The sequence below is a fragment of the Lytechinus pictus genome, chromosome 8 (assembly GCF_037042905.1).
Source record: "Lytechinus pictus isolate F3 Inbred chromosome 8, Lp3.0, whole genome shotgun sequence".
Taxonomy (NCBI): domain Eukaryota; kingdom Metazoa; phylum Echinodermata; class Echinoidea; order Temnopleuroida; family Toxopneustidae; genus Lytechinus; species Lytechinus pictus.
Window position 1 is genome coordinate 39127188 of NC_087252.1, and position 17803 is coordinate 39144990.

General features: G+C 36.6%; 1 protein-coding gene across 2 annotated transcripts in view; it reads right to left on the minus strand.

The window, feature by feature from the left end:
• Positions 1–10559: 10559 nt before the first annotated feature.
• The window catches only part of LOC135155195 (serine/arginine repetitive matrix protein 1-like), a 36929-nt gene continuing 29685 nt past the window's right edge, over positions 10560–17803 (minus strand). For both annotated transcript variants that reach the window (XM_064104062.1, XM_064104061.1), the window contains exon 5: positions 10560–17543. In XM_064104062.1, coding sequence (XP_063960132.1) covers positions 16050–17543 — 1494 coding nt within the window. In that variant the 3' untranslated portion in view covers positions 10560–16049. The remainder of the gene's footprint in view (positions 17544–17803) is intronic.

Here is a 17803-nt window from a genome sequence, read left to right on the forward strand (position 1 = left end):
CTCCCACGGTAAAAAATTGTGTACAAGGACAAGGAAAGTGAAATGGAGAGTGAGGGGAGACAGGACATGAAGGATATAGCATGACCCTGGGAAGCGGGGGTGTTGGGATGCTGAAGCACCCTCTGGATTTTCCCATGGGGTGCTGCGTGTATTATTTTCCATAGGTAGCACCCCCTGGAACCTGGAATTCCGGAGAAATGTATTGTAAATGACCAACATTTTGTGTAGAACCAATATCCCCCCCCCCCCCTCCTCTCCCCAATTTTTTATTTCTTCTTTGGTTGTCAAATTTCTGGGAACCCAAACGACCTTCATTTTTTAGTGAAACCTTGTTTTTTTTTTGCTTGTTAAATTTACTTCACCATCCCCAGCGGGAAATAATCGTTTCCAGGGGCCTGTTTGATAGGTCAGTAAATGTGAGATAGTGTAATGTTCGGTTTTTAAAGAAAGAATGTCTGAAAACAATACTTATGGAAGGTGGATGTGCGGAAGACGCGGGCGGGAAATTCAGATTTATTTCCAACAGAAATGACATACTATTGATACAAATCATTTTCATATATTATAACAAATATTTGGAATACAAATCATTGTCATTATAATCATATTAAAAAAACATCCATGATAATTAACATATAAAGATATATTCAAAATATGGTGCATTTCGTAGACAAATTGTGATATATAATTTAAATAGAAAAAAGGGTATCTCTGGAAATGGGAGATTCACTCAAAAGCATAGCTTGTATAATGTGAACCTCCCTCAAGGAAGAGAAAAGAGGGGAGAGAGACGCAATGGTTGCTATTTGCATACGGAGACTTACTGAACAGATTAAAAAGAACAAGATAACCCACAGAACAAGACAAAACTAAAAACGAGTAAAATACCAAGAAGAAAAAAAACAAGACGACAAAAGGAAAAATAAACATAATTGAAACAGGACGAATTGCGACCAAAAATAGGGAATAAAACAAAATGATAAAGACTAATAAAAGTAACTTGATGTCTGAGAAATTACGAACTGGTGAAAACGGAGAAAGAATGAAAAGGGGTTTGTGATAGACGAGTAGACGATGTGAGTAATAATGTGTGATTGAAAGAAGGAAGGAAAAAGTAGGAAAGCAATCATTTTGAGTGTGAAGGAAAACGATTATGGCCCGTATTCTGAACTTGGGTTTAAATTAAACCCTGGTTTAAAGTTGTGGTTTGAGTATGGAGAGCCAATTGGAACACAAATCCCTTACAATACACATTCAATTTATTAACTCATTTGACACCCAAATTGTTTATAATTGTCTGGGAATGGTAGCTGAAGTATTTTCCTTCGTTATGAAAGGAAAATGAAAAAAAAAGTAAACATAAGCAATATACAATGTAAACATAATATTTTGGATTTGTGGCTCCCCATAATTTTAACACGGAGTTAGACCGTGGTCTAAGTTAAACCTGACTTCAGAATACGGGCCTATATGTTTTAAAAGATGAAGGGCGTCGGCAAAGAGTGCATATATAGTTATATACTATGCAGTTGTGCTCGAAAGTTAGGGAACCCCAGCAAACACTGCATGCACTCCATCAATAGTGATCTCATTAATCTGGTCTCATCAATCCGGTTTTCCATCTGCATGAAGTGAATAATAGTCTGCTTCTCAAATCTTTCTTCATATATGTATATATATATATATATATATTCGAGATCAAGTGTATGGAGAGGGCCGCAGCAAGGTCAATACCCGTCTTCATCAAGCTTTCGGGCACATGAACTCACCCTCGCACACCTGACCTCACTTCACACTTAACTTTACTATAAACAACACACTATACTTACGGACCCTACGGTAACTATATATTCTATAGTTCGTTACATATTGACTTACCATTACCTTGCATGTATAATTGGTTATTATTTATGGACAACAATTACTAATCTCCGTTATGTATTGCATTGTATTGTATTTACCATTGTTATTAGTAGGCCTATATTTTGTATTTTATTGGTTTAGATCCTGATGAAGGGCATGTGCCCGAAAGCTTGATTGACCTTGCTACGGCCCTCTCCATACACTTGATCTCGAATATAATTATGAAGGAGACCCGTACACGTACATCGCCAAGATTGATCACACTTATATATATATATATATATATATATGTTCTCTTCATCCATTTCTTTCACAAAATATTCAAATTAAAGGGTTGCCAAAGCTGTTGTACATGTATAATTTCACACATCTCTATATATATATATATCTATATATATATTTATTTATTTATATTATTGGCAATTATTATCCAATTGAGCAAATTTATTTATTACCCAATTATAAGTTTTTATTACCCAATTCGGACAGATTTTAACCAATAGTTGTGTGGATAGTATGTTGCCCAGTGATGGTTAAAAATGGGGCCTTTTTTGTCCAACCTTTTTAAGAGTGCACTTTCAATACGTTCATTTTCTGGTGGGGTTCACAAACTTTTGACCACCACTTTGTGTGTGTATAAGAGGGTGGGTGTGCGTGTTTCTCAAGAAAAAAAATTGACAACCCCCCCCCCCCCACACACACACACACACACAAGGGGGGTGGTTACTCCCGAAGGTGATCTTTTTCAAACCCCTCCCAAAAGGGATTGTCCTTTGTGTTAAGTTGGTAAACGAAACATAATACATTATAGATGAAAAATATGAAAAACACGATGAAAACTTTTGGGCCAAGCATACTTCTAAAAGGATATTATGAAAGAGGTTTTTAAAATTGAAAAAAAAAAACCACGAATATTAATATAGACTTACATGTACTGATGATATATGTACATATACACGCACACACACAGTCATGGATTCAGATAACAGCCTAATTAGAGCATATTCGACAGTCTTGACATAAATCATGACTGAAAAACAGCCCCTCATCTTAAAATGCGTCCAAAAAAAGAAAGAGTGCCTCTCTAAATCCTGAAGGATACGAGGATGAAAAGAATTAAACCCCGCATAAATATATGCATGGTGAAAAGATAGCAGTATATTCTGTCGGTAAGAGTGAGAGACCTTTTTTGAGAAAAACAAAAAGGGGAAATAAAAAGGTCGGTTATCTGACTGCCACCCTCTTCTTTGAAGAAAGAGCGTGCTTTGCGGAAGTTCAAATTTGATCGAGAATTTACCGTTACATTTATTTTTTTAGCCCAGCGAAGTGTATTTCTGTGGTGATAATATCAATCACACAATTTCTGTATCAAGACTACTCTAATAAAATCTTCTCCAGTATAGTACAGGCCATTGTCTGGTGTGGGTTACTTTCGTAATTCCGAAGGTTCGCAATTGCGAAGTTTCGTTAATACGAAAACAAAATAAGGTTCGTTAGTCCGAAAACGCAATTAAGATTCGTAATTACAAAGGTTAGTCCGAAAACGAAATAAGGTTCTTTAATTAGAAGGTTCGTTAGTCCAAAAATGAAATCAATTTATTTTTGTAACGAAAATGGTGTTGGAATTAGAAACATAGGCGGCGGAAGCGGGGGGGACGTGTCCCCCCTAAATTTTAGGTGGGGGGACGGTCCCCCCTTAAATCTTTAGTTGATGACCTTATCATTTTTTTTTTTTTTTTATTTATTTTTTTGCTTGTTTGTCAATTCCTTTTTTCTGCGTCCCCCCTAAAATTTTTGGTTGATAACCTTTTTTTTTTTTTTTTTTTGCTGGTCAAAAAAATTTTGTGGTCCCCCCTAAAATTGTTGGCTTCCGCCGCCAATGATTAGAAATAACAGGATATTATGCAGTAATAGTTTCAGCGGAGGATACATGTGTGTATTGTGGTCAAAGCAGTTGCATCAAGAGTTGGCGCTTAATTGGATCAAATTTTTATTTGCTCGAGCAATTGCTGTCTGCATGATCGAACGAATGGATTTAGAATGTTGGGGACTGGCTGTTGGTCACATGTGAATAAACCCCAGATAAGGGGATTTTTTTTAGGGGAGGGGTGTCATTTTAACAGCTTCTGCTGATTATGAAAAACAAATCCCCGTCGGTAAAAATGCCCTTTTTCAAAAGGAAAAATACATTTTTCAAAATGAAATTTGCCCTTTTTTTAAATCAAATACTATTTTTGAAGCACAACATATAATACATTTCAGGTTAGAAAATCACAAATATATTTACGCGCTTCACGCTCGCCTCAGTTGTTATGTAATAAGGTACTTACCCTTTTTCTGGTTATAAAAATGCTTAGAATGTCCAGTTTTCTGGTTGGAATATAAATTTTCATCTCGCGCTTCGTGCTCGCGTTAATTCTTTGGTTAGATACACATCTTTTTCATGATTACGAGAATTGTTCAGAATGTTTAATTTTCATTTCTTATTGAAATGCCCAAAAGTTTGAGCTTGCGATTAGCGCTCACAACATCTCGCGCGGGAGGCAATTTTAACAGTATGGCCTAATTAGCCCCATAATTACCAAAAAGCGAGTTTTAGTATTTCAAATTGATTTTTTTTTCAAAACCGCGTAAAAAACTTGAATATACATTTATAATAATAATCAGAAATCACTTCAAAAAAAGGCTTTGCTCAACTTAATTACTACAAAACACACAACGACATCACACAGATGATAATCTCATGGTGAAAATATCACCAAAAGGCACATTGACCCCCAAAGGAAAATAGGTTTGGCCGCGCCCCTGCCTCACCTAGCCTCATATAACAATTGAAAATGAAACGATGTTCTACCCCCCCCCCCCCCCTCTCCACCACACTTGCCTTCCGGTTTTTCCGGCTTCGCCACAGATTATTTCATTTTTTTGTAATGGTTTTTGTTTTCTTTGTAGGAACAGGTGGAAATGTTTGTCTATACTGAAGGTACAGTGAAAACTATTTTCAATTTTCTGAGAAAATGACATTTCATAATTGATTAAAAACAAAACGATATGAAGGAAAGCTACTCGCATGTGACGTCACAAATCAAATAATTAAACTTCTAATAACTTCTCAAACTTTCGGCAATATTTTTTATTGTTTTTTTCTACTATTTTTACAATAAACTTTTTGTCAGGGTAAACTTCCCCTTTAAAGGGATGGTCCGGGCTGAAAGTATTTATAGCTTAAAGTTGAGTAGAATTTCATCAAAATCGGATAACAAATTACAAAGTTATTGAATTCTAAAGTTTAGCAATATTTTGTGCAAACAGTCGTCATGAATATTCATTAGGTGGGCTGATGTCACATCCCCACTTGTTCTTTTGTATTTTATTACATGAAATTAGGTTTATTCAATTTTTTTCCTCCAAGAACTAGAAAAACTTGATTGACAACTGATTTAGTGCATTAGATATTTATTGCTGCAACTTATTTCATTATAAGGGAGACATAATTCACACAAGTATGAAGTAATGAAAAAAATATGAATTTATGTAATAACATAAGAAAACGGAAAGTGGGAATCTGACATCATCAGCCCACCTAATGAATATTCATTACGACTGTTTTCACAAAGTATTGCTCAACTTTAAACTTCAATAACTTTATTATTTGTTATCCGATTTTTATGAAATTTTCGGCATTTTGCTCAGCGAGTTCTACTCTGTGTATTAAGATATAAATATTTTCAGCCCGGACCATCCCTTTAAAGGGGTTCTGAAATATGGTTTCAAGTAAAATCAACCACACATGAACACTGACAAATTTCATCAGAGTCGGAGAAGGAAAAACAAATGTTAAATTTATGACATTTCTAAAGCTTTGCCTTGTTTCGACGAAACTGTTCTTTGCATGTCTTCGTGAATACGCAATGAGCAAGTGGATAAAAAATCATGTCCCCATTTATTATTTTCTATTTTTGGATTGCATATTGGATTGGCATTTCATTTGATACGTAAAGTATTCATTCCGGCAACTTATTTTGTTATAAGAAAGACATTATCGTGCACACATTATATGAAAATAGGAAACAGTTATGAATTCATTTACTAACATATAGGTATCATTGGATATGGTACAGGTAAATTCACAACGGCGTGCATATAAATAATTCAAAAAGTATCGCTATACTTAAGAATTCAATAACTTCGTCATTTTGTTTTCAGATTTTGATGAAATTTTCAGGGCTTTTCTTGATGACTTTTACTCTATTTTATTAAGATATAATTGTTTTTAGACCGGAGTAGCCCCTTAAATGGGAAATTCGCGCTGACAAAACATTTATTGTAAAAATACTTTAAGAATATTGAAGGTTGAAGGAAAATCCATCAAAGAATAAAAATATTAGAATTTTAGATATTTCATTTGTGACGTCATATGTGAGCATATTACCCCCATACCGTATGGTAAAAAAAAATCATTGATATGTTATTTTATCAAAAAATTGAAAATAATTTTATTGCATCTTGAATAAATAGACAAATCATTTCACACCACATGCCAAAAAGAAAAAAAGAAAGTCGTCACGAACCATTAAAAACTTTTTATGCTTTTCATATTGCTTAACATATTATTTATAGGAAGCTGCTCGTATATATTAATTATGACTTCACAAATGAAAAAAATACAATTTTCATAATTTTCTTAACTTCTTATGGATTTTCATCAAACCTTCACCAATATTAATTATTTTTTCTGCTATTTTTACAAAGAACTTTTCGTTAGGTCGAGTTCCCCTTTTAAGTCAGGGCTACACCAGAACCGATTTCTCCCGAATAATTTCGGACTGATCCTGTCCGAATAAGGGATGATTTGGATGGGTTCGGGACATGGGGAGCGTTTCATGATAGGACTTGTCAGACGTTTTATCCGACAGTTACCATAGTAACAGTACCTCTCAGCCAATCAACATTAGAGAAAGATGTCAGATCTGACAACTTGTCGGATGAAAATGTTGATGACACACTCCCCTGGTCATATCTCATTCGGGGAGCTCCCGAATAGAGACAAAAAGGTCCCGAATAAATTACGATTTAGCGCAGAATCGCCAAGAATTGACCCGAATAAAGCCGAATGCTAGCCGAATAGTGGCTAGAATCGAACAGAATGTGGCCCGATTGCTCCGATTACAGCCGAATAACGAACCGAATGATACCAATAAGTCCGAATCTGCCCAGAATACTCCGAATGCTTCCCCTAATCCAACCGAATGTCATCCAAATACATCCCGGATGAAATTTGCTGTGGCCACATTCGCAAGTATTTTGGAGGGTATACGGCTGGTTTTGAGCATTTCAAACCGAGCCCAATTCCTCCGTGTTCCAGAATCCTTCCTGAATTTTCTCGCATTCGCGGAGGGAGAACAGAATTGTCCCGAATCCATCCGTATATATACGTGTTCGGATGGATTCGCAGCCGATTCGTTTCCGGTGTAACCCTAGCTTTACGAACAGCCTTATGAAGCACCAACACCCGCCTAAGCATCGTCTTAAAAATTATCAGAAGTCGTTTCTTATTGGGAAAAGAAAAATAACCACTCGTCGTTTCTAAATTTAAAAGGGATACTCATTAGACGTGATAAGGCGTGGTCGAAATGGGGAAAATATGCATTAATTAGAAGAGCAGGCTTATCAGAAATAAATATACAAAAAAATAGGGCATAATTCATGGTATAAACGCGTGACCAAAGGGTTTAGTATAACACCGTCTCACGTTTTCCCAGGAGCTATATACATAAAAGCACCTACATGTATACGAAATATGTCCATAATAAAGCATTTTAAAATATTTTTACAGCCCCCCTTATTCTTGAAAAAAATGTGAATAATTTTATGGGACCTCTATTCTTCATTTTGAAAATTATCAGAAGTCGTTTCTTATTGGGAGAAGAAAAATAACCACTCGTCGTTTCTAAATTTAAAAGGGATACTCATTAGACATGATAAGGCGAGGCTGAAATGGGGGAAATATGCATTAATTAGAAGAGCAGGCTTATCAGAAATGAAATATACTAAAAAAAAGAGGGCATAATTCATGGTAACAACGCGTGACCAAAGGTTTACATAAGTATGACACCGTCTCACGTTTTCCCACGAGCTATATACATAAAAGCACCTACATGTATACAAAATATGTCCATAACAATGCTTTTTAAAATCTTTATACAGCCCCCCCCCCTTATTCTTGAAAAAATGTGAATGATTTTATGGGACCTCTATTCTTCATCTTGAAAATTATCAGAAGTCGTTTCTTATTGGGAGAAGAAAAATAACCCCTCGTCGTTTCTAAATTTAAAAGGGATACTCATTAGACATGATAAGGCGAGGTCGAAATGGGGAAAATATGCATTGATTAGAAGAGCAGGCTTATCAAAAATAAATATACTAAAAAAAATAGGGCATAATTCATGGTCACAACGCGTGACCAAAGGTTTACATAAGTATGACACCGTCTCACGTTTTCCCACGAGCTATATATACATAAAAGCACCTACATGAATACAAAATATGTCCATAATAATGCATTTTAAAATATTTTTACAGCCCCCCCTTATTCTTGAAAAAAATGTGAATAATTTTATGGGACCTCTATTCTTTATCTTGAAAATTATCAGAAGTCGTATCTTATTGGGAGAAGAAAAATAACCACTCGTCGTTTCTAAATTTAAAAGGGATACTCATTAGACATGATAAGGCGAGGTCGAAATGGGGGAAAATATGCATTAATTAGAAGAGCAGGCTTATCAGAAATAAATATACTAAAAAAATAGGGCATAATTCATGGTCGTAACGCGTGACCAAAGGTTTACATAAGTATAACACCGTCTCACGTTTTCCCTCGAGCTATATACATAAAAGCACCTACATGTATACAAAATATGTCCATAATAATGCATTTTTAAATATTTTTATACAGCCCCCCTTATTCTTGAAAAAAATGTGAATAATTTTATGGGACCTCTATTCTTCATCTTGAAAATTATCAGAAGTCGTATCTTATTGGGAGAAGAAAAATAACCACTCGTCGTTTCTAAATCTAAAAGGGATACTCATTAGACATGATAAGGCGAGGTCGAAATGGGGGGAAATATGCATTAATTAGAAGAGCAGGCTTATCAGAAATAAATATACTAAAAAATAGGGCATAATTCATTGTCGTAACGCGTGACCAAAGGTTTACATAAGTATAACACCGTCTCACGTTTTCCCTCGAGCTATATACATAAAAGCACCTACATGTATACAAAATATGTCCATAATAATGCATTTTTAAATATTTTTACAGCCCCCCTTATTCTTAAAAAAAAATGTGAATAATTCTATGGGACCTCTATTCTTCATTTTGAAAATTATCAGAAGTCGTATCTTATTGGGAGAAGAAAAATTACCACTCGTCGTTTCTAAATTTAAAAGGGATACTCATTAGACATGATAAGGCGAGGTCGAAATGGGGGAAAATATGCATTAATTAGAAGAGCAGGCTTATCAGAAATAAATATACTAAAAAAATAGGGCATAATTCATGGTCGTAACGCGTGACCAAAGGTTTACATAAGTATAACACCGTCTCACGTTTTCCCTCGAGCTATATACATAAAAGCACCTACATGTATACAAAATATGTCCATAATAATGCATTTTTAAATATTTTTACAGCCCCCCTTATTCTTAAAAAAAAATGTGAATAATTCTATGGGACCTCTATTCTTCATTTTGAAAATTATCAGAAGTCGTTTCTTATTGGGAGAAGAAAAATTACCACTCGTCGTTTCTAAATTTAAAAGGGATACTCATTAGACATGATAAGGCGAGGTCGAAATGGGGGAAAATATGCATTAATTAGAAGAGCAGGCTTATCAGAAATAAATATACTAAAAAAAATAGGGCATAATTCATGGTCACAACGCGTGACCAAAGGTTTACATAAGTATGACACCATCTCACGTTTTCCCACGAGCTATATACATAAAATCACCTACATGTGTACAAAATATGTCCATAATAATGCATTTTAAAATATTTTTACAGCCCCCCTTATTCTTGGAAAAATTAATAATTTTATGGGACCTATATTTTTGTTGTTGGGGAGGGGGGGGGGGAGAGGTATATATATATATATATATATATATATATATATATATATATATATATATATTGGGGAGGGGTAGAGGGGAGTATTCTTGACGCCGTGTCGCGTCTTGGGCTCTCTGCCACTGCCATTTTTTTTCAGTTTTGGATATGAAAGTTGAATGGAGCAGGACCCGGGCTAAAGGAAAGGGGCGATTCGCTCCATAAGATTTTCTTTTGTTATTCAAAATTTTCATCATATACAATAGCCGTGATAACGCATTCTGAATAAAATTCCTGCACGTACTTCACTCAAAGACCAAGTCTTCTGAGCATTGGGTGAAAACTGAGGAAGTAGTTCGGCGAAAATCGCTGCTTAGCGACCAGCCGCCTGCCACATCGTTAGCTGACTCATGTCCTCTCTTAAACTTCGTTTGGCAGAATGTAATGACCTAATTATTTACAAATTTTACTACCTGAAATACCTAGGATCAGCGATCCTGAATAAACTGCACGTGCTTAAAGTTCTTCCCCCTTTTTTCCGAACCAAATTCTCAGAAAAAAAAATACAAACGCACAAAAAGTAGATGTTTGTTTACCAAATAGGCATTGCAGTTTAATAAACAACAATTTTATACTTATCGGCAATATCATTTACATGTGTTAAAGATGTACAATAATATAACTCCATACACAAAATAAGATAATCTGTGACTAAAAAAATGAAGAGAACATACTGTACACAAAACTTAACAGAAAAGAGAAACTTCCTTTCGATAAAAAATATCGCATTTATATTTCCCTTCCATATCAAGCAAATATTTGCTACAATAATGAAAGATATAATTATGCCATTTACACATGATCAAAAAATATATATAATCAGCGACAATTCTGCAATCCTTTAACAGGCTTTTGTCATTTATCAAGAAGACCCCCAAAATAAAAGTCAATAATTTAAAAATAAAATTATACGATTTATAAGTATTGACTTGACATATCGAATGAGTATAACATTTGTGTGACGTGTTATGCACATACAATGGTGTAACACAAATTTCAATTAAAATTATATCATTTGAATTTCCACATGATCTTTGATTAAATCAATGCATAGCATTAAATCTATGTAAATTTACATTTCTTCACGTCGAATGTTATCAAATAGTCATGATATGGTTCGTTTTTTTTTTTTATTGAAGCTCGTTCTTAGCACAAGCCAGAATGAAAAAACAAAATTCTAAAAACCGTTGAGATAATCACGTGATCATTTTCGAAAGCAAAATACAATCGAAATCCCAATTTACAATTTTAATATCATCAAAAGAGCATGACAAAATGTAATTTCGCAAGTCCTTCCTGGTGGCATTATTTCTTGAATTAGTTTTGTCTCAAATTCATGATAGTAATGACGATAGTTATATTCTTTGTAAAAAAAAAAATCATCGAAATATTCGAGTTGTTAAAGCGTTAAAATGCCATAATGTTTACAATTCACTTTGCTACACATCGTTTTTCACATGCTGAGAAAGATACTGGCTCGTGAAATAAATTAGAATCAAAATCGTGACGTCAAGATAAGGGATAACCCGGAAGTGGAAGAGGGAGATGGGTAATGGGTAACAGGCGCGCGGGGGTGGAAGATTAAATGAGGTCAGGGTACGTGGAGAATGAAGGTGGTGGACGTGAAAAAGGACAAGACGAGAAACAAGAAGTTATGGGGAGTGTTTCATCGACATTTTTGTCCGACAAGTTGTCGAATTGGATGACAACTTTCCTCGACATTGACTGGCTGTTACTTTGGTTAATGTCAGATAAAACACCCGAACAGTCCTCATGAAACACACCCTTAAAATAAGAGAAGTGAAATAAATAACAGAATTAGAATATGCTAGAGACAGGAGGCGAGAGAGAAGGGAGAGGAATGTCATTGGGCGGAGAGGAAAGAAGGAATTTATGAAAGATTAAATTACTAGTAAAAAACTGAAAGAGGTTCATGACCAATATCAATAGCCAGGGTTAAACCAAAACCGAATTTTCCCGAATAAATTCGGAGCGATTCGAGCCTAATTCGGATGGTTTCGTTCGGATTTGAATGTTCCCGACTCTTTCCTGAATTTTCTCGCATTCGCGGAGGGAGAACAGAATACTCCCGAAACCACCCGAATACGTGTATTCGGATGAATTTGCAGCTGATTCGGTTCCGGTGCAAGTGTAACCCGGTCTTAAGAAAGACGTAAAGCATTACCTTAGCAAGGATGTATCATGCAACTTCTTCGGGATGGGAAGGCGAATGTCATAGGCGACTCTCGATTTGTGACGCAATTCCTGTGCCACGGCTTTTTAGCAGAGGTAAGTTTTGTAATAGAGCTGCAAATAACAGTAAGTCTACTTCTCTTCCGCAAAGCGCGTTTCGGCTAAATAAGGGCATCCCGGAAGTTGCGTAGCACATCTTAATAAAACTGGCCAACATTACAAATAGATGGCATTTCCAGAAGCCATTTTCTTTTAAGGCGTTGGTAAACCAATGATCGGTATATATATACTATCATCATAGCCTTAAGTTTTGACATGATCATCAAACTACTTTGAATCCTAAATTTTTCAAAGCCAAATATCTCTTTAAAGCTGAATATTAAAATGGACGATATAAGAAGGACACTTATGAGAATACCGGATTTAGGGCAAATACGCAATCAGCCATTCTCCCGCTTGTTACCATGGAAACAGGCAACTGTTATCAAGTGGAGGCGTTGCTAATGGTTACTATACAACCACATTTTGGAATGCTGAAAACAACATTCAAACAAACGAAAGCAGCATATGAGACATGATGAATAGAGTTATTTCGAACTAGAAATTATCAAAATCGATTGAAAATAGTGAAAAGAAGAGAGTGCAGGAAAGTCGGACGATATCCATTTTTTTCAATCAGAGCAGACTTTATACTTAACCTAGTTACGTATACACAAATAGATAAGTACCACCCACACACTAATTACAGTGCACGATGATTTGATTTTACAATATTATAGGATACTACTCACACAACTTTGTAAACATGAAGACATAATTGGTTGATAAGTATATTCAAATAATGAACGCTTCATGTGATCAAAAGTACAGCGTGAAGAAGCGTTTACATGGCATCTATAAACAAAGATTTTATCATCACATAAATATAAACGATCAGCAGCAGTTGGCATAATTTGCGTTCTAGAAACAACGGTGAAAATACATGCACAAACGCGACACACCCTTTGCCGCTTTCCGCATCGGGTTTCAATCTAGTTTCATGAGGACGCCAGCGCCTTATGACAAATACATTAACAGAACAATCAAGTTCTCCATGAAACACTTTTTTTTTCTTCAAGAGAAATAAATAAAGGAATATAATGGCGTTGATGAAAACGACAATACATGAATTACAACTACTTATATCCCTTGGATACGAGACGTCTTTCTCTATTAAAGAAGATCAAACCAGATATTAGTCATTTTATTAACTAATTTAGTTATGGATAACGACGCAGACTGATTACAGAATAAAAACCGCACAGGCTACAGTGAATTCTGAAACTCTCTGGAATACTTCAAACTTATAACGATCAAATGCCGTTCATTTTTGTGATTATCACTCTTACTCTAAACAGGCGAAAATGAAATTGATTTGCACTTTTGGCTGACCGAAAACAGAGCGAATTCCGAAAGATACACTGCGCATTACCATATTTTCAGTATCTAGATTTAAAGGCTAAAAGCTAATATTACCCTCGCCATCGCTTTTAGAAAAAGTCAAACAAACAATGCGAACCCCTATTTAAAAAGGCCAAGACGATATGGACAATAACATTTTTTTCTTCATACCGTTATTAAGTATACTTGAATCGGCATTTGGATCAGCACTAGTGGCTTCATAAGCAACGAATATTGAGGGGGAACAAGATAAAGAGGAATATATCCTTAAAAATCGCTCTTAAGTAAACATTTTGATATATTTTTTTTAATGAAAACCTAGTTTCATTATAGATTTAGACGTCATATATTAAGAAAATAGTATATTTCAACCTTTTCCTTCCTCCACCTATTTATTTCTTTCTTGGTTGTGGGATACTTTTTTTTTGTCTCGGGGAGGAGGCGGGCAAGTGCCCCCCAAAACCCTCCAATCTTTATGCAAGTGCAGCTAATAACTTGGATCTTCACCGTGATGACGAAAGACAGCAAATGCTTAATACAACAACCCTTGAATACTTTAACTTCTTGAGTAGTTACTCTGCCAGTTACGCCACCCACAATGAAACAATTATTTTATATCATTTACTAAAATATTTTTCATTCAAATTCATGTTTGAAGGTCTGGCTACAAGAAATGATGAGTTTCTGCCATGAATGAAAGGACGTCTCGTATACAAGGGTTAAAACTTCAAGACATCTGCATCCCACACACATGCACAATATACAAACCCTATTGTATGTATACGGACAGAATAAAATAACGATACAGTACACTATTCTCTATTTCTTAATAATAATAAAACACAAGTATCAATAAATGTTACATGAATAGTTACCATTAAAGGCGGAAGCATATATGTAATTCTTGAATCAACTTCAAGTCAAAAAATAATTATCATACAGTGCAATACCATAGAACATAATTTGTAAAAAGTCACACATATAAAAAGTCAATGGATGTGAATTAAAAAAAAAGGATAAAAATAATAAAATCAGGGGTGGGGGGGGGGGGATAAAAACAAGGCAAGGACACACATTTAATTTGTCAACGTTTGTTCTTGGGATTGGATGCTTTCAGCTCGCTCATATTACATTGTCACAAAAACAAGACTGTGGTTACACCTGGACCGTCTGACGAGACTAGTTGTAAATAATAAGCTGTTATAAGCTACTAAAATTAGGAGACAGGCTGTTATAAGCTACTAAAATTGGGAGACAAGCTGTTATAAGCTCCTAAAATTGGGAGACAAGCTGTTATAAGCTACTAAAATTGGGAGACAAGCTGTTATAAGCTACTCAATATGGCAGATATGAAGGGCTAAGAGCACATGAAAGGCTGAACAGGTGCTTTTAGAAAGGTGATTCAGCAAAAAATGCCTCATCACACACCCACCCACATCTGTAGATGTCTACAGTACCTTCTCCCTTATAATTATTCTTCTATAATTATTATTAGGTTATGTTTTTGTTTTAGAGCCAAGCCTTTGAAAGGCCATTGGCCTATGCATGGCTCCCCCCCCCCCCATTCTCGTTTTCTCTTATGTATTTCCACATCAAATTCTTCTTCCAATTTGAATTGTATGTTGTACGTCTTTTAATGAGATGCAGGGTCCCATCTTACAAAGAGTTACGATTGATCCGATTAATCTCAAATATATGGACATCCATCAATCTCATAAATTTTTCTTAAGGAAATTCGCACAATGTCCTTTGTAAACAAAGGAGAACACACCAAATTGTAAAGAAATCAATGAATTTATGGATATGAATTCATATCTAAATTTTTTTTTGACCAAACGTGCATTTTATATGTTGACTTTGCTGGCTTTCCATAGTTGCGATTGATTGGATCAATCGCAACTCTTTGTAATACGGGCCCCTGATCTCAATCATGGTGCTACTATGGGGCTTCTTCCAAAATCAGACAAGTATTTGATACACTCAAATGTTGACCTTTATTTCCTCTGTCAAATTCACTGATTTGTGATACATGGTGGGTGAGATACAAAAATAGGGGGAAGTGCAGTTGAATGATCTCCCCAAAACAATTGATCTCTGCATTTTGTTCATGATTCTTGTTTGTGCTAAATAGTCTTATGAAAACTTGATTGAATGCATCCTCAGATGGACGACAAAGGAAGTGGGCCCATATATGTCACTTGGTAACCTCCTCAAGAGGACGATATAGAAACATGATTCTTGGCATAAATACTGCAATATCAAAACATGCTGCTGACTGGGAAGCTACTTTGTATAACTGCTTTCTGCTCTACCAAAAGTTAAATAAGCATAAGTGCCTTCCTACAAATACCTAACGCCTGTGTATGTACACTGTAATCTAGGTATCATTGGGAAGATGTGACAGGTTTCTCACTGTCCATCTCATTTTTATCAAGTTCAGTGCTACCAGTGCTGGTGCTACTGCTAGAAGTGGTGGCAATACTAGGTGCACTACTGGAGCTACGCATGTTGGGTACTGGGCGCAGTGGTTCTGTTTTTGCTATGATGGATTCTATACTCAATACGCGTTCCTTTGGACGCTTTTCTGGCTCCTGTAATAATCTTCGACTGTCCTTGGTACCGTGATTGGTTTCAAAGTAGTAGTCTCTGAAACGACGTAAGGATTCTTTTTCCTTTTCCTTAGGAGGTTGAATCGAGGACGCAGAAGGCTCGTGTTCGGTCTGTGTTTCCATCGGACTTGGAAACTGGAAAAACGTGCCCATCTGCGATCGTTGAGTTGGAGTGCAAGGCAAGGAGCGTGACGAGGGACTGGAGTCAAAGAAAATCTTGGGAGACTTTGTGTCGTTGTTCTCTGCGAATGAAGGTGGGCGCGAGATGTCGCGGTTCCATTTGCGTTTGAATCGCAGCTTGATAGGGACTGATTCTTGATTGCTGTTAGAGCTATCGTCCGCATCCAGAAGGTCTTCCTCAGATCGACTCTCATTACTAGTGTGGACAATGACCCTGCGTGGTGGCCCAGGACTTCCTCTAAATCCTGGTCCAAATCGTCGAGCATCTAGCCTGTCGTTGATTGGGGGAGCACTGCTTGGCGGCTTGATATCAAAAAGCTTTGAGTCGACTTTAAGTGGTGGTGGAGGCGTCTTCCGACATGGCTTGACATGGTCTTGCTGCTCTTCTGGAGGGCTGGTAATTGTACACGGCACAGGTTCAGGCGTTTTTCTAACACTTGCAGAGTTTGTGATAGTTCTGTCATCTATGGTGATAGCGGGCGGGACACGACGCTCGCTAGCCTGTCTGGCCTGTTTCTCAGCCATTCTACGCAAGTATAGTTCTGACTGCACTGGCCTTTCTGGGATGCGTATTTCCTTTTCAGGAGACTTTTGTAATCTTTGCGTCTCTAGGTTTTGTTGCTCTTGTCGAAGTTGTTCTTGTCGTTTGAGTTCTTGGCGATTCTGTTCCTGTCGCTTCTGCTCCTCCTGACGCTTTTGTTCCTCTTGTCGCTTTTGCTCTTCCTGCCGCTGTAACTTCTCGGCCGCAGTCAGCTCCAGATTTCTGATGCGCATTTCGTTCTCTGTGTGCGTGCGCCACAATGTGCCAGGAGACGCCGGCACAGACAGAGGGAAGGCCCTGGCATGCGCATCAGCCACACGGAGTTGAGCGACACGCTCGTGCTCTAACCTCGCGATTGCTGCCTGCGCTTGAGCCTCTTGATGAGCCCTTTGGATCTCTGCTGGCGTGTAGGTGAACCTTGCTGGGCCATGCGGGTGACCGGGTGCTGATAAGAGCGGACTCATTGTTGAAGATGGACTGGCTAGCGGTGATAGATAACAAGGACTGGCCGGCAGAGAGTGGGAGAAGATAGATGCTGGCCGCATCATCTGAAAGAGTAAAAGGGGAAAACAATGTTTTATGTAATGTAACAAGGGCCATCAAGTAAATATTCTGAAAAGAGAAAGAACGTCATGAAATAGTTCAGAAAAAAACAAACTGACTTTACAAAGTAGACCTCAAATGGAAGTATGTACCGGCAACAACCTATATACATATGAATACTTAATTTCAAGAGAGCAAACAAACAATTTTTTTTAAAGACTTGTGTACGGAAGGAGTTTTCAAATGAATACTCATTTATATAGGT